General features: G+C 37.9%; 1 protein-coding gene across 1 annotated transcript in view; it reads left to right on the top strand.

Moving 5' to 3' along the window:
* The window catches only part of TBCA (tubulin folding cofactor A), a 27776-nt gene extending 13784 nt beyond the window's left edge, over positions 1-13992 (top strand). Inside the window, exons 2-4 of the mRNA XM_040091221.1 lie at positions 2813-2918; positions 10015-10101; positions 12870-13992. Coding sequence (XP_039947155.1) covers positions 2813-2918; positions 10015-10101; positions 12870-12950 — 274 coding nt within the window. The 3' untranslated portion in view covers positions 12951-13992. The remainder of the gene's footprint in view (positions 1-2812; positions 2919-10014; positions 10102-12869) is intronic.
* Positions 13993-18235: the final 4243 nt, after the last annotated feature.

The raw sequence follows: 18235 nt of genomic DNA, 5'->3' as shown, positions 1-18235 counted from the left end.
AAGGCTAACCATGGATACCTGGTGGCAGGTTGTTTAAAAACAAGGTAATATTTTAAGGAACTGTCTGTTTTAGAATAAAGGGTTATTGCCCATATACAAGCATATATGTATGTATGTATGTGTAATATACAGCTGTGATAAAAAGCAATTCACGTTAGTTTTTTTTTTTTTTTTAATTTGATTCTTTCAGTTAAAGTTGCTAAACTTTATATTTGTTACGACACCATTAAATGTCTGCTAAATTTAAGCCTCTTGTGGTTTTTATGGCTACAGGTTTTTTTATCTCTGAATGACCTTTATCCTTGAAATGTACACAAATGCAACACATTATGGTCTGGTACCTACTGAGCTATTCTTACTCTGTTCACTGTGTATGCTCACACCATATATAAAGATTCTGGTTTGCATCCATTTTAATCTTTTTGAAAAAAAACCCCAAACCAACCAACCACCCAAAAAACCCCACCACCAAAACAAAACAACGAACAAAAAAACACAAACAAAAACCCCACCCAACCCAGAAGCTATTTTCCAGATAGAAAGGGGTTAAAGGAAGAAGAGAGGAAAGTATCATGCAGGTATTTTTGTGTAGATGTCTGCTGAAATTTTTAAGAGGTAATTAGTAAATGTTAGTATTTCTCCATTTTGAAATTTCACTTATTTTAAAAATCAAGTTATCAACTTAATTAGTGTCTCCCCAACCTACATATGCAGTAGAAATGGCTTCATGACAGATAGAGAAAGGATCTAGTACAGGAGATGTCTTCAAATCAGAACTTCTTTAATAGCATTAGATACCAGCATCCCAATTTTACAAATGATAAACGAAATATTAACTTAGATAAATCTTAGTACTGAACAAAGTGTGGCGGGAAATTTGTCACACAAAATGTTCTCATATTTCAGATTTCTTGTGTATCTTTTTTTAAAAGCAGAATATTTCAAGTTCTTCTGACATGTACAGCTCCTACAGAAATAGGTCAATAAATACAGATGCAATTCTTAAGTGTCCAGATGTGGTAAAGGAAGGCAAAAGTCCTAGTTCTAAACTAGGTGAGAACATGCAGTCTTTCCATGTTTGATAAAAGCATGCAAACTTTAGGGAACAGTCAGTTTGAAAAGTTAGTGCGCATAGAAGGAAACGTGAATATGAAAATACAAAAAATGACATGCACTGAACCTTTTGGCTAAAATTTAAAATTATGTAAAATGTTTCCTTCAGCAATATAAGCTGCCTTTAGTTCCAGTGGGGTACACATTTCAGTAAGTGAATCACATAAAAACTTTGTTTAGTCATACCTCTCCCCTTGCTTCTCCAGGGAATTTGCTATTCTCATTCAAAAAACTCATCTGTCTAACAGGTTGATTAAAATGAACTTTCTTGGAACGTAAAAGTAGCAAAGCAACTAATTCTGTCTGGAATTAAATCAGGTAGCCTTGATCAAACAATTAACTTATCCTCTATTAAATCAATATTTACTGATGCTAATACTGGAACTAGCCAGTAGTTGGAATTACAGCCACTCAGTTAGTGTCTTTATTATTAGCAATTAGGCTCTCTCTTTCTCCAGTTCTGCTTCTCAGAGCTAGTACTGGGCTAACTTGTAGAAACTGGCCTAGTTGATAACCAGAGTATGCGCACTGCACGCAGCTGAAGATGCTTTGTGATGGCCCTCTCTGGTTGTGACTCCACAAGGACTAAAACGAGTTGTGTTGCTACAGCCCAACTTAGAGTGACTCTGTGGAGCCATGGCTTAGGGCTATTTTAGCAAATAAACTCTGGTAAAAAACAGGGAGAGCTCCAGCTCTTGCATTAACAGTACCTTCTCAATGGATTTTTTTTTTTTTTTGCCATAGAGCTGCAGTGGTGCTTTTGTGGCAGCTTCAGTTCACAGAGGTTCTTGTGACCCCAATAACATTCTGTCCATCCTCAGCACTCCTAGTAGGACATTTAACTGTGACAAATTATGAATTCATTTGCACTGATGCACTAATGTAGTCATGAAGCTCTCTAGTAGACCTTTATTTAATCTGTTTTCATTGTATGATATATTCTTTGCTTCTTGGATATGATTATGTTCTCTTGGATGTTAAATTCTCCTCAAACAATCTTATGTAGGTTGATCTTACTCTTGTTTGGGGAAGGATTTTCTTCAGCATGATACGAGGTCTGCAATAGTATCTCAGTGTTTGTTCTGCTCTTAAACTAGCTAAAGAGAAATTATTCCAGTATCTTTCAGATCAGCTTCATACCTAGTATTGTGTAATCTAACATAAACCTAATGAATACATGTAATAAAGTGGGAGATGCAACAGCAAAATTGCAGTAACAACAAATACTGAAGTTTGATAATGGGATTGCAATGCAGTAGTTACTGTAGGACATCATATTAGACTAGCATAATATTTCTCTTTCAAACTTTCTTACGTTACTCTTGAATCTATGCTTCTTAGCACAAACATTGTGCTTTCAAGTATGGGTCCATTATTAGGATTAAAACATGGATTCCATTTCCTTTGAAAGACAGAAAATAAAGAAATTTGTTATAATATAAGTTATGGAACTGTTACTTTTGTCTGTGACCCCCCCCCAACCAGCATCAAGATAAGTGGGGAAAATACTCTTTATATATTATAGCTAAATTTGTCATTTCCTAGATAAAGTTTTTTTACTGTGGTTAAAAGCCTTTTTTTGTAAAACTGCATATTATCTTCCAGGCCTGTACCTTTTGAGTGGGGGGCTGTTATAACTGATGTAGCTTTTTACTGTAAGAGAATAAGATTAACACAATCACTTGGTTGTTAATTGCAGGCTGGCAAAAGAAAAAATTATGTATGAAAAAGAAGCAAAACAGCAAGAAGAAAAGATTGAAAAAATGAAAGCTGAAGCATGTGATGATTATGGAATTAAGAAGCAGGTAAACTATCCTAGAACTTGTTTTATAAAATACTTTTTAAATTTTCATTTAAACAGTCATCTCTAGATGACTCATGTTATATAAATATTAGACTAAAATCCTGTCATGAAAAGCAGCCATTGAAATTTCTTTAAGGTGTTAAATTATAAGGATTATCGTTTATGTATCTGTATTACTTAGCACTTTGTGTCAGGGTGGCTGTTACTCACTAAGTGTGTGTGAGGCCATCACAAACTCCTTCTCAGAAACACGAAGAACCTGTAGTAAATACATGGTCTGGGTGGATGTGCTGCTAACTGCAAATGTTACAGCAAAGTGAGAATGCCTGATAGTTGATATGAAGGGGAAACATTTCAGCTCTTGAGTACAACAGTATCCTTTTGGTAAAATCACGGACTTCAGAGAAAGAGAGTAGTGGGTATGCAGCTGCGGAGCTGCAGCGAAGTCATGGATTAGGAGGGGCCATGCTGTACTTTGGCCTGCTCAAAAGTGTGGTTTAGTGTCACTGTTACAGTATGGTTACAGTTTTTCTTGGAAGGTTTCCCACAAGGATAGTGGGACAAGGATAGCAGACAGTTGGTACATACCCTTTTGGAAGAAGTGTCACATTTCTTGCTCATGAGAAGAAGGCTTGGGTTTGGGAGATTGGTTTTTATTCTCTACAGAAGTGTGAAATTTCTGTGTTTCGCTGTGGTCTTCATATTCTTTTAACTCACTGTGTTACCTTTTGATTGTTTTTTTCTCCAAGTATTTCCCAGATGCTTTCTCTGAAATCTACACAGAAATCAAAACTGTAAACTAAAATTATTTTCACTTAATAGTCATAAACATAACCGTCTGGCATCCTGTCTTTATTTTTAAACAATGGAAGAATAGGTTAAACAAAATTCAAATACAAAATTAACAAAAGATAGGAGAAAGCCCTTTTAGAAAAAGCTGAACCAACTTGTTTAGTAAATTCATATTTCAGTTCATATGTCTATGTCCTGTCCTGCTTTCATTACGCCATGGGAATGAAATACAAATAAAAAATTTGTATATAAATAAAGATTTGTATTTATAGAGCAGAACTGTCTTCTGCCTCAGCAGACTGAGACTTGAAGATCTACAAAACTGTAGCCTTTCTGAAGGACTGGTGCTAATAAGAACTAATGGTTCAATTCCTATTTTTAGTGTTGCCCATTCATCAGATTATTTAACTGCATCATGGTATTTCCACAGTGACCTGCAAGACATTATGAAAGTCAAAAACAGCAGTGCCTGTGAACTTCTGCTGAAATTGTTACGTACTACTGGAAGGTATTTTCAGAGACCAATGACAAAAGCCTTCACAGAAAACAGTCTTGATTCCTTCAGAAATTGCCTAATCCACTTTGAAAGCAATCAGTTCCTCCAATGACATCTTCACTTTTTGTTTATTTAGTGCACTTTGCATTCTGGAATTTGTTAATATTTTAGGTTATAAAAAATTTGGAGACTTCAAAGAAAGTTATAAAGTGCCAGAAGAGTTTGCTCAGAACAATATTTTTTGATACAGTAAAGACTTTGAGATGTTTTTCAGAAAAAATATCTGTAGTTACACATTTTAAGAAATGCTTCTAGTTAATAATCTCTAATTTCTATTCTAGGGTGCATAACTCTTAAAATACAGTTGTATGTAGTCTTTATTTTGGTAATGAAAAGTAACATTTGGGGGATGGAAACAAATTCAGTCTCTTGAGACTAGGAAGTTAGTTTTAATTATTTGTTTAGCTGCGGTACTGGCTAAATCATATATATATATACACATATATATGTGTGTGTGTATGTGTGTGTGTATTTATATATTTACAGATATGCACAAATCAATCCAGAGTTCATGGAGGGATTCTTAAAAAGCTTAAAAGCAATACTTTCTCTTGATATAGTACTGTTTTCAGTACAACATCAACTCAGAACACACAGTTTTACATACAAAATTGAATATGGAAAATTTCACTTTAAAGTGAGTAATACCATTCCTACAGCATATGTAGTCTTCGAGCATGTCTGGTCTGTAATGAGGGATCAGTCCTTTTGTAGAACAATAGGGTTTGATTCAGTATTTTTCTCCTAACTCCTTATGCATTGGGGCAACTCACGGTTCCAGTGAACTCAAGTGTTCTCTAGGTGAGGCAGTGACCATCTGAGGTGGTTGGCAGTTGTTACATGCTAGCCCTCACCTGAACTGTCTGGAAAGACTTGCTTAATGAGGAGCAGGTTCTGTACCAGAAAAACAAAAAGGACCATTTTCTTGCAATGCTGGTAGATGCTGACCAAAATTCCAACTTGAAGATTCCATTGTAGCACGCAGTAAGACTTTGTTATGGTAATAAATACTAAAATACTTCTGATTTATCCCACCAAGTACAAATTCTGTTTATAGTTTCTCTGGGCAGCAAGAAATAGTGTAGTTCTACCTCCCTATGGATTTTGTCTTAATGAAGTCTTAGTTAGAACAATTCTCAGTATATGTAGGCTTTCCACTGAACTTCATAATACTGCTTTAATAGAAAATTGTCACACTGCATCATTTCAGTGCAGACTAATGATACAAATGTGTAGCATTCTCTATATCTGATTGTTGATGTTCCTGTATAAATAAACATCCCTTCACAGCTCATGCTTTTATCTTGAGACTTGTGAGCCGGGGAGAAGCAAGGTATCTACTCCATGTTTCCTCTCTCTGGGATTGTAGATATATTCTGGTGATTTTGCTAACTGGCAGCATTTTTACTGATAAATTTTTAGTGGTAAATTTTCAGTTTTTTAAACGTAATTCTTCAGTTCGAAGTTACTTCTTGAGTAATGTGATTTCTAGATGAATTAAAAATTCAGTGGTTTTAATACAGAATTTAATCTCTGAGTGTCAAAAGGTACATAAGAGTATATAAAATACATCTTGCTAATATGCAAGTTTTTTCAAGTATTTGTGAAAACTGCAGTATTTCTCTTGCTTTGTTGAGTGGAAGAGTGCCTTCTGAAAGAGCTAAAAAGATTCATTTGGAAACTATTTACTATTTTAGAAAACAATGTGAACAATGGCAATTTGCTGCTGATCTTATTGCTGGAGGACTTCTTGCTGAAATGTAATGTTCTATAACTTTTTAGATGTCTGTTTAGCCTCAAAGAAGTATTCTTTAATAGTTTAGTTGGCTTTTTACATTCTTACCTCTTTCCAATCCCCACCTGATTGGTTCAGAATTTCATTCTTCTCACAGATTGACTAGGATTAGATTAAATGTACAGTTTCATATCAATCTAATCATTTGCAGAATTAGTTTTTCTGCCTCCTAAGAATAGATGATCTTAGTTTAATAATATGAATTCTAGCTCTAGATGCATAGTAAAGAGGCAGTGGAAATGCGAGTGAAGACCTAATGCTTCCCCTTATGTATTTTGACAGTATCCTTAACAAGCACAGTTTGTTTACTGAAAAGCCAGCAACTTGGAATTCTCTGGATCCAGTACAAGACTGTATTCCTAACACAGACCTGATATTAAAGATGGATTCAGACTTTATGAAAGAAAGCAAAAGCATTATTGTGATCCTCCTTTTCCCCTTCTGTTTTCCAAAGTGTTTTCCATCTTATCTAAGCAGATACAAGTACCTTTCAGATTCCAAACTTGGTCTTTTATGTCTTAAAGTGATCTGCTTTTGAAGAAACAGGGTTAGATCTTACCTGAGAGGAGCTGCAAAGAAACTCGTTTGAAATACCAGGGTATTACATCTAGAGGGTTTTCTCCTCCTCCATCAGTTTTCATGCTAGAAGTGGTAGGTGGTTTGTTGTTGACACATGGCCATTTCTTGAAGCACTCAAGCACTGTAGAAACAAAACAGTGTTCTCCAGTTTTTTATTGAAGTTTTCCTTCGAGATCCTTCAGGTGTCTGTTGATCAATGTATTTGACAACTTGCCTACAGCAAGTGTGCTGCTGTATCCCGTATTTGTGGATAGTTAAAGCTTCTTTTGGGCCTGAAAGGAAGAAGTCATTAAACTGAGTTTCCTACAATTCTTGTGTGCATTTGTGGGGTTTTTTTTCCTGTCCAAATTCACCTTAATGCTATATCTCCTTTGAGTTCCTGTCTTCCCTATGCCCACCTTCTTCCTACATTATCTCTGCTGTACTACTACTGTTTCCCTACACCATAATCCTGGCTGAGCACATTGATATTACCAAGGCCCAGTGCTTTGATACTACTCCTGTTTACTACTGAGATGAGAAGTGTGGATTTAAGTTACAAACATGGATTAGCCAACCACTATCCTTAGCATGATTATTTATTGTGTGGTACTAATCGTATTTAGTGGGATTACTAAGTTTTGGAACCTTTGGTGTTTGTGATACTTAGAGATTACGTTTTTTTCTTTTATGTCCGTGTCCTTCCACTAGATATGGCTGTAATTAGACAATGGATTTCAAGTGTTTTACAGACTTTTTGAGGAAAAGTAGTTCATACCAGTAGCACTTGTTTTAGCAAAAAATTGTCTCCATGTCTTTTCCTTATGTCTGCAATCTCTGAATAGATCCATACTGTTAGGATTATCTGTGCAATAGAAAATGGGCAAGTGATTATGTGACAGTATTTAAAAGCTAGACTATATATTCATTTTTGTGTATATAATTGGTACATAATGACTTATTTACATTTGTCACGGATTTTAGCCCAACTCTTCTGTTCAGAACACCACTCTTGTCATGTGAAACACTACTGCCATTATACGCTGTGACCCAGTAGTGTATTAGGGTGTCCTTCTAAGAGCATGGAGTTTGTAGGGGAGGGGGGTTGTTTTGTTGTTGTTTCTGGTTGGTTGGTTGGTTGGGTTTTTTGTGTGGGTTTGTTTGTTTTGTCTTTTTTTTTTCTTTTCTTTTTTTTTTTTTCCCCTTTCAAATTCTTTGTGGATCTGCATCTCTCGAAATCTCTTGGTTAGATGTGGGTCAGTTGGGGGGGAAAAAAACCAAATCAACATACTCTGCTTCTGTTTTTTTGAAGCTGATAAAACTGATATCTCTCCCTCCCTCATTATTACTACTGCATTTTTTAAAGTTACTAAATTGTTCTAATCTCAACCCACAAGGTTTCCCTTTCCTGTTATCCTCTCCCCAGTAGGCTGGGAGCAGGAGCAACTGAACAACTGCCTGGTAGTTAGTTGCTGGCTGGGGTTAAACAATAGTCCTTAGCTGGAGCTGGAATATCTGGTCAGTGGAATGTGAGTAGCGGCAGTGCATGTCACAGGGATGGAAATGGCTGCAGTGCCTTGCACTGGAGTTTGAGTGGCCGTCCTGCTTGTCACTCTTACAGTCCCATCCGAAAGTTGGGCAGAATTTTGATAGAATTAACAAATACTTTTAAAAATCCAGACATAAAGCTTATGTAATTATTTAAACTTTTGACTTTACTATGTATATTTGTAAAAGTAAATAGTCTTATCTGGAATTATCAGCATTACTTGAAAAGAAAGTGGTTTATGCAGAAGCTAAATCATAATGGTTCCACAAAATTCCTGTTCTAGTTGCCAGCTGTTTGCACCTACTGAATATAGTTCTAGGATTTATAATCTTTCTGATTTTTGTTCATCATTGCATAGCCACTAGCACATATAAATAAAACTTGGGTAACCCTCTGGAAATCAGTCAAATGTTGTTTTGATTAGAATGATTTGGGTAGATTTGTTTATTTCTTAGAGCAGGCAGAACTATAGATTCTAGATTTGCATGCCCTTCCCAGGTTGCTTGTCTAGTGGCACATATCAAATAAGTTACTAATTTCATATTATCTGCCAGCTTTACAATACACAAATATTTAGTATCTGTGTGGCACAAGAAAGTAATTATTGGATATTCTCACTCCTGTAGGTATTCTACTACATAGAGCAGAAGGCGTCATCTCATGCAGTTTATGGCACACCTCATTCTGTGGATGTTATATTGACTGATGAAAGTGTAAAATTAGAAACTAAAGTTTTTTTTCTCAAAACCAAATGGACTAAGTGACACTTAAAATCTTGGTGATATTATCTTGTTGCATAAAGCCTTCCTGAATATACAAATGTGTTCTTAGCTACAGCTTAACATCACTTTTACAATGACCTTTTGGTACAGCAGCAGTAATACGAGCAGGACAATACAACATAGGAATGACAGAAAGAAAAAAGCCATTTTAAGGAAAGGCTTTCTTTTGCAGGTTTTCCTGAAACAGAGATGTTTCCTATCTAAATACCTAACAGATTTTCATTTCTAAATGGATATAACATTACTGACAACTCTGCACATCTTTTCTTCTCAGCGTTTGGTGTTCAGATCCAGAAATGCTCCGTGAAATAAATGTTCTCTTTCTTAAAACTGACGTTGTTTTCTTTAGGAGGTGGCAGGATTTTCAGATTCAGTGGGGTGCCAGTTTAGTAATTCTGTTCAAAGTGCATGGTGAGAATAATCTTTCTCCTAAAATGAAGCACAAGGATATGTAATAACTTTTTATGCATGATAAGCATCAAAAATATGAGCCTGCTGGTCTTTGCTTTTCGTTTTTCTTTACCTTTGTCTTTCAGTCAGAGCCTCCTGCAGTCTGCACACAATGTGATCAATAACTCAATAACTTTTTTCATGCAGTAATTATCTCTATGGGGTATTATCTGAACATTCTTTTTCTTTATTACCCAAAAGATGCAGGAGATATTTATATAACCAGCTGATCCCCTTTTGGATGAAGCTGCTTCATGACAGCAGGAGAAAGTTTGTTTTAAATAGACTTTATAACAAATGCTGAAAACCTTACTAAGCTGTACTTTTTGTCTAAGGGAGAGATTATTCTAAATACTGTCTTGCACTTAATACTTGATATTCAGCTAAGCACAGAGTAAATGGAATGGAAATGTCCTGTAAATTAACAGAGTTTTAAGCAATTACAGTAAGTGAATGTCTTTTTAAAAAAGCAGCCTATTCAGAAGATAGGTGCAACTGTTCTGGAATACCTAGGTAACAACTAGATTGCTGATTTTTCAGAATAAAAACTTACCCTAAAAGATAATGTTTCTATCTGGAATATGTCCTAATTTCATTGGCTTCTGATTTTCACAGATCGAGATCTTACAAGAGTCACGAATGATGATTCCGGACTGCCAGCGCAGACTAGAAGTTGCACACGCAGAGCTTACTCAACTACTAGTGAGTATTGCATCACACCCCAGCTGACCAAAAAGTGCTGCAGTTCCTGTGTGCTTGGATAAACTACTGCAGCAAATAAAAACTAGATTAACGAATTCGTTTCTGTAGGTCTCAAGACCAGCATCCTATAAGATACCAGATATAAGATACCTATAAGATAAGATATTTTGCTTTAGATAACCGTCTTTGTAGACTTGGTCTTCAGTCTGTGGAGACTGTGTGTTAGAAACTGTCTTTAATGGAAATGTATGCTCAACATACACTTATACCAGACTGAGAAAATAGACTCAGAACTCCTATGCTTGTTCTATCATCAGAAAAATTAGTTCACCCGCTTTAGGTTATATAGGTAATATGAATGTATATATAATATGCTTTTAAGGAACTGAAATTGTCAAAATACTTTGATTACTACTCTTACTATGCTATGGACAAATCAAAGGAGTCCTTGCTGAGTATTGCTTAGTGTTTTATTAGTGCAGTGAGCAGTAGTGCCCTGTTTCTTAAGATACAAATACCTTCAGGAATAAAGAGTGTGTCATACAATAGATTCACTGAACCTATACTATGTTTGGAGATTAATAATTCTCATTTTAAAAGTTGCCTTCTCACCAAGAATTCAGCTACATAGGTTGCTGCACAATAAATAGTAGTCTGAGGCTAAAAATGTATTTCTTAAATTATGTCCCAGATATAGTGATGGCTAAAATGCAAATAGCTTTTTAATGGAAAAGTCAAGGTGTCCTAATCTCATGTAGTCTGCCTCTACTGTTTGCCAAAACAAATGCTCAGTACCTGGCAGGATTTAGGGTCTTTTTATCATTTGGCTAGTTACTGAACAGTTAGGCAGTCTAAATTTCAGTGACATGCAGAAATGGTGCTATTGAAACATAGCATGTAAACTTAAAACAAAGAATGGGGGCAGTTACTATTCTTGTTAAGAATTTGGAGGTCTTCATGTGTTGCTTTCCATGCTTAGCTCACCTTCAGTGCATGTTATTAAAATTTACTGTATCCTAGTAATATTTTTCAATTGTCAGCCTACTTAAGCATTTTTATAAGAGTACTCTTGCTCTAAAGTTTGTTCTTACTGGTCCCTTGGTTTTAAATATTTAACACCATCAAATAAAGGTATTCATAGGTCAAATCCACTTGCACATGACAGCCATTATTTGGGACCTTAAGCAGGACAAAATAATTTCCCTGTGCTTTGAGCAATGTAAAATGTGTGTGTTTTCAAAAATGATACATTCCTCATTTCACAGAATGGCTTGGGTTGGAATGAACCTTAAAAGATGATCTGTTCCAGCTCCCTTGCAATGACCAGGAACATCTCCAACTGCATCAGGTTGCTTAAAGCCCCATCCACACTGACACTGAGTGTTTACGTGGATGTGGCACCTACCCCCTCTAGGTAACCTGTCCCAGTTCTTCACCACCCTCACTGTAAAAAACTTCTTTATATCTAGTCTGAATCTGTTCTCTTTTAGTTTAAAAACATCACCCTTGTCCTGTCAGAACAGGCCCTACTAAAGTCTGTCTGTGTCTTTCTTGTAGGCCCCCATTAAGTACTCAAGGCTGCCATGAGGGCTGCCCAGAGCCTTCTCTTCTCCAGGCTGAACAAACGTGACTTTCAGCCTGTCCAAAAAGGGAGGTGCTCCAGTCCTCTGATCATCTTGGTGTCCCTCCTCTGGACTCACTCCAGCAGGTCCCTGTCCTCCCTGTGCTGGGACCCCAGAGCTGATGCAGCTCTGCAGGTGGGGTCTCAGCAGAGCAGAGCAGAGCAGAGGGGCAGAATCCCCTCCCTGGCCCTGCTGCCCACACTGCTCTGGATGCAGCCCAGGACACGTTTGGCTCTCTGGGCTGGGAGTGCCCATGGCTGGGTCATGTCCAGCTCTCACCCTGCAGCACCCCCAGGGCCTCCTGGGCAGGGCTGCTCTGATCTGTCCATGCCCGGCCTCTGTTGATACCAGGGTTGATACCAGGTGCTGACCCAGGTGCAGCACCTTGCACATGGCCTTGTTAAACCTCATGAGATTTCCATGGGCTCACTTCTCAAGCTTGTCCAGGTCCCTCTGGATGGCATGCCATCCCTCATGTGCATCAGCTGAGCTACTCAGCTTGGTGGTATCTGCACATTTATGGCTCTTACTTTCTATATCATTAATGACAATATTAAATAACACTGGTCACCGTACAAACCCCCAAAGTATACCACTGGTCGCTGATCTCCATCCAAACATTGAGTCATTGACCAGTTCTCTGGCTGTGACCATCCAGAAAATTCCTTATCCAGTGAAGAATCCACCCATCAATTCCACCTCTATCCAACTTAGAAAGAAGAGTGTTGTGGGGAACAATATAGTTCACAATGACAATTTCCTTTTTGCAGTCTTTAAGGACTTCACCTGACTGCCATGACTTTTAAAATGCCATGGAGGAGTGTGGCAACTGTGTCAGGCGATTCCCTCGGGACTCTGGGAAGCATCTTGTCAGGTCTCATTAGACTTAGGTACGTTCATGTTCCTCAGGCCTCAGGTTGTCATGAACCTGATCTTTACTTACAGTGGGAGGGACTTTGCTCTCCCAGCCCTTATTTTGTAGTCCATCCATCCACCTGAGAGCTGTAGGAAGAGGCTCACAGTATGACAAAAATATTGTTGAGTACCTCAGCCTTCTCCTTATTTGTTAGCAGTTTTTAATCTTCTTAAATTTAGTCCCACAGCAATTATTTTCAGAGTACTCAAAAATGTTGTTTTTGATTACAGGAAAATGAAAAAGAATTGGAAGAAGCTGAAGAGTATAAAGAAGCACGTTCCATACTGGAGTCAGTGAAGCTGGAAGCCTAGCTGTTCTCCAGTTCTCTCTTTATATGCATTAGCGCGGGGTCCATTCCACAGTTTCATTTGACTATGGCTCTACTACTATTGTTGACTTACTAAAGTTCCCTTTATGCAAATTGAGCTTTCTCTAACTGCAAGGTGCATCAAATAAAGAATGTTCTGAAACATTTGTGTGTTCCATATTCAGGCAAAATAGATATATTTCCAGTTCACCTCAAATTAAAAAATAAATTAAAAAAAAAATTAAAGCCCATTTAAAGTAAGTGTAATAGTTAATATTAAGTTAAAGAAAACTTAAATCTGAACTGTTCAGACAAAAAAAAAAAAGTTTGGCTATGTGAGGGACCAGTAAATACCTTAGAATGAAATAGCATTACACAATGGTTTGGATTAGAGAGGTTCCATCTAGTTCCAACCCCCTGACATGGGCTTCAGAAGCACCTTATATTTGAAATAATTTCAAGCCATTACAGCATAAAAATCGCTACTGAAAGAGAAGCTAGACCAAATAACCCTTCCCAGTCACTTAACTTTTTACCTTTGAGTCCAAGACAAAATGTGACTCCAGATCTCAGTGTGCATGGCACTGAGTCGTAGAGCCCAATTCATACAACTTTCATGGATCAAAATTCTTCTGCTTCTCAAGAAACAGGATTTAGCAGATGACTAGAATACTGTGAGTTGCATCTGCTAATAAGAGGTCTGGACTGAATGCTTTTCTTGAAAGCACCTTGGCTTAAGTGTGATTTTTTTTTTTTTTAAACAAACTTCAAACCCCAGGACATGAAATAGAGCTAATGGGTAAGGGAACAACACTTAGTCTGCCTAGAAGACCATTAAAACATTATGTAAAAAAGCTGTGGTTTTTTCAAAGTAGCTTCTCTAAAGCAAATAGTAAGTTCCGTTGGTAAACAAGAAAGCTTTTTACATTAGTTTTTCTAGTTTGAAAGTGTTCTGGCATGTTTCTTAAAGGCAACACAAAGCACAGTGTACCTTTTGTGTGGTGCTAAATTGAATACTCAATAAAATTCTTTGTTAATTTGCCTGAGTTTGAGTAAACTGCTGTTTCAGTACTTATTTATGTACCTTAAGCACATTCAGAGTCATGCCTACTTCTCCATCACTGTTTAGCACTGCGCTGACAGATCAACACCAAAAGATTGCTAATTGAATCAGTCAGAATGATCTACTTTCAAAGTGACCCCAGACCAGTACCATAGAGGGCTAAGAGGTGAAACTGGGTTTGGCAGTACAGGTCCATAAGAGAACATGCTTACCTTCTTTACCAGCATTGAGTTCTAGACATGGAACTGCCAAGCATACGCTGCCTGGGTGACAGCACATACGAACTGCTGTTGAGGAAAACGTCTGTCTTTGGATTCTCATTTCACCCAGCTTCTTCTATGGACCTTCAGTGGGAAAAGTGGCTGGCGTGCACAAAGGAGCTCATGCGTCTCAGCTGACAGACTGCAGCGCAAGTGTGCTTGCAGCCATTGAGTGGAGTGTGGTGAATAAATGCTGAGCTGAAAAGGAAGTGTAGAGAGATGCCAAGTCTGCTGGGTAACAGCAGGGTTTAAAATAAAAATTGCTCTTCTTCAGAAGAAAGAATACACACTTGCGGAAAACAAGCCCATAGAGGGATCATGTGCAGTTGCTGAGTACCACAAGAAATGCATATGAAAGCTAAACAGGTGTGACCTATAGTGGCTGTAGGCAAGTAGGATTGTCATATGGCTTAGGCTGGCATTCAGAATTAAACTCATAAAGCCTTTAACTACCACATAAGCTCCAGGAAAAGTTTCTTGGTGCAGTAGTTTCTAGGGTGAATGGGTTATGTTTGCCTAATACGTCTCTGTCCTAGCTCCCTACTACTGCATCATGAACCAAAATGATACTCGGTGTGCCCTACCACTAAGTTCTCTAAAAATCAGCATGTTCCGTAGTACAGAGAGTAGCCAGCCTCCCTGATGAAAATCAAACATATGTTCACACCTGAAAATACTTTGTCTCCAGATGCCTCTGGAACTGTCTAACTTTTGAAGGGACAGCAACATGTTTTCAGACTGCCAACATCCTTTAGGAGGAGGAAGGAGCTCACTGTACACAAGTATTTTGGGTTAAATAAAAAAAACCACCAATCCTATAGGACACAAGCTGTTCTGTTTCCCCAAAACAACATCCTGTTTTGGCAACCTACCTTCCCCATCTCTGGTGAAGCCTTTCAGCAGAGCGGCAGTCAATCTGTGTTCTAACCCTTGGGGTATGAGGGGTGGGGAAGGCACTTTGAGTCCTTGCTCAAACTCAAGAGGTTCAGATGAAGGAAGATGCTCAGTAACAGAGCCATGCTTACTCCTAATAGACTGGGGTCTCAGAATTGCCACATTAGTGTGACAGGTGGCTGCACAGCTTCTTAAGACTGGGCAATCACTAAGAATTTATGACTAAAATTGGATAATCTTATCACCCCAAAAGGTACCATTCTCTTCACCAGACCTGTATGACAAAAGAAGTAGAATAGGAAGCGTGTGCATCTAATATGTGGGTGATACAAGGGTGTCCAGTATCTTCAAGGACAATATCAGAAATCAAAAGTTTCCTGACAAACTGGAAAAAATTTTAAATATTTCTTTCAGTAAGGACATATTTAAGTAAGAAAGTAAAGCAAACTTTTACATGGCAGCAGCACTTTTCTACTGCACCAGCACAGGAGTAAGTAAATGCTAGACATAATTTCTGAGAGATACAGAAGAATTTTAGTGAATTACATGCAAAACATTAGCTTAGCTCGTAATACATAGGCAACAACCCTTACACTCTCCTCCTTATTAGCCTTATTAGAAAGGCTTTATCTGGAAGCATTATTGAAGCTAGAAGCTGCAACTAAAAGGGATGGACAAATAAGGATTCAGAGGAAAACAGTGCGGCAGTCAATCAGTCAGTCAAACTACTAAAAAGACTGAAAAACGGTCTGTGCAAAAGATGGAACAAATCCAGGTATTTTAGCCTGGAAAACACCGAGGGCAGCAGTGGTGATAGTCTTCAAGCATCTACAGAATTACAGCAGAAAATAGTAAAATTTTCTTGGCAGACAGAGTAAGATGCAATGAGCTTGAGTTACAGCGAGGGGGTAAAAAATACTGGGCAGGTTCCTTCCTCAAATAACAACTAGTACAAATGAAGCTCTGGGACAGGCTGTTGGAATTGCCTTCCTAGATATCTTCTCTTGACCAGGCAGCTCAGTCATTCATGACACAGGGACCACTGATCCTGCCTCACATTTACACGTTAGGGAAAAGCATCTAAAGGTGGATGAGCATTCATCCTTTCTCAACAGCACTTATCCCCTCACTCAAAAATACAAAATATTTGTGACACAGCTGAAATTAACAACTTTGAATACAGCACAGAGGAGATCCCTGGAGTCCCCTCAATGGAGACAATTCACTGATACCTACCTGACTTTTCAGATGTTGCACTGCACATTACAACACAGGGGACTCAAGGCAAAGGTGGTCTCCCTTAATGAAACGATCAGGTGAACCAATTTTTTTTTCTGTCTTCCCACTTCCTATTCACGTTTCTGGACTCATCAAATACACACAATGTCAAAAATACTTTGGGTTCCCACTTGTCATTTTATTGTATGTGTTAATTTGTGCACAAATTAGCTCAGGGCAAAGATAGGAAGCCGAGAGTGTGAATGAAGTGTAGCTGAAATCAGCTACAGAAGGATGGCACTTGCAAGGCAAGAAGTGAACTGTGGGACCTGCTGGAAACAACTGCAAAGGAAGTAGCAAATTTAGTTCAAAATCTCACTGTTCATTCAGACTCAGAGCAGGACTACAAGCTGAGGGAAGGGCGAAGAAAATGTGTTGTCCATGGCCCAACCATCTTAACAACACTTCTCCCATCAGATCTCTCAGAGAACCCACTTCGAAGGGCACTGAACAGAAAATACAAGGGAGAACCACTTCTGGGTTCTTTTCCATGGGCCATCTTGGCTACGCTCTGTCACTACATGTAACAGAGAGCTTAAAATAAATCCAAATTATGTCCTTAAGACTTCAAAGATGATGGCAAAAGGGATGTGTAACTGCCACCTTCCCTAGTTTTCTGAATATAAATCCAACCACAGTGAAAAAAAAATCTCTGGAACTGTGCAGACTGCTTCCTAGCATGTCTCAGCAGCCAGCATTTCAGGGCAATCATGACCACTCTAGAACCACTCTACATTAACATTACCTTTAACAGAAAGAAGAAAAACTTCTACAGCAGTTTTGTTTTCTCACTGTTCCTGAAGTTGCTGTAGATGTTACATTACATGGAAGGAAACTCAGTAACCCACAGAAAGAGCCTCAATTAATAAGGTTAACAGAGGCTGAACAGGTTGAAATTGGAAAAATAAGCACATTATTTATGTATCAATTACTACTTGCTCTCCATTTCAACAAAAGGAAATAAAATTTTCTCATCTTTCCTAACAATCCAGAGGCCTCCTTCTGCCCCTGCATAATTAGCAGTAAATTTCACCACAGCTCTCCATAAGCAATCAAAAAGGCTACCTAATTAAAAAAGTAATTAGTTTACACAGATAGATATGAGTGGGTAGATTAGTTGATGAAAATAAAATTAAATTCCACTGGATGCTTTTAGTGACTCAGCTTTCTGCTCTTTTACAGCTTCTACACATTTCTAGAGGAGCAGGTTAAAAATTAGTAAAAAAAAATACTTAATTTGTAAACTAATAGAGTAACTTTCAAAACCAATTGATCAGATTTGGCTTGTCTTCTGTTTTCAACACAGATTATAAACTTTCATATTTTATAAAGTACAAAAATCAGTGCCTCCATAAAAGGACTAATGAGTTATGTTTCATTTTCTCAGGTCACTTACACAATACCTAGGCATCAAACTGCACTGATGCTGAACCTGTAAAAGGAAGGTTTGAGAACTAACCCAGAACACTACAGTATTTGTAAGAAGCCAGAATAGCTCCTGATACCAGACTTGACCAAGGGGTCTCTTCCCCAGTCATCCTGCCATCAGCAGAAGTCAGAGAAAACAAGTTGAGTAAGACTGCAGTTTTCCTGAGGGTAAACATACACCCATCACACTCCTGCTATTTTCCCAACTGAAGGAAACTCCATTGCATTTTGTGGTGGCAGGAGGGAGCTGTATTCTCATACTTTAGCTGGGGGACACGTGGGGAACACAAAACCAGTAGCCAAAACTCAGGGGAAGACAAGTGTAACAACAAGTATAACAGTAATCCTTGATGAGAACTAGAAAGC

Source organism: Hirundo rustica, chromosome Z, assembly GCF_015227805.2.
Source record: "Hirundo rustica isolate bHirRus1 chromosome Z, bHirRus1.pri.v3, whole genome shotgun sequence".
NCBI classification, from domain to species: Eukaryota; Metazoa; Chordata; class Aves; order Passeriformes; family Hirundinidae; genus Hirundo; species Hirundo rustica.
The sequence above is the reverse complement of the archived record's forward strand: the minus strand, read 5'-3'. Positions and strand labels throughout refer to the sequence as shown.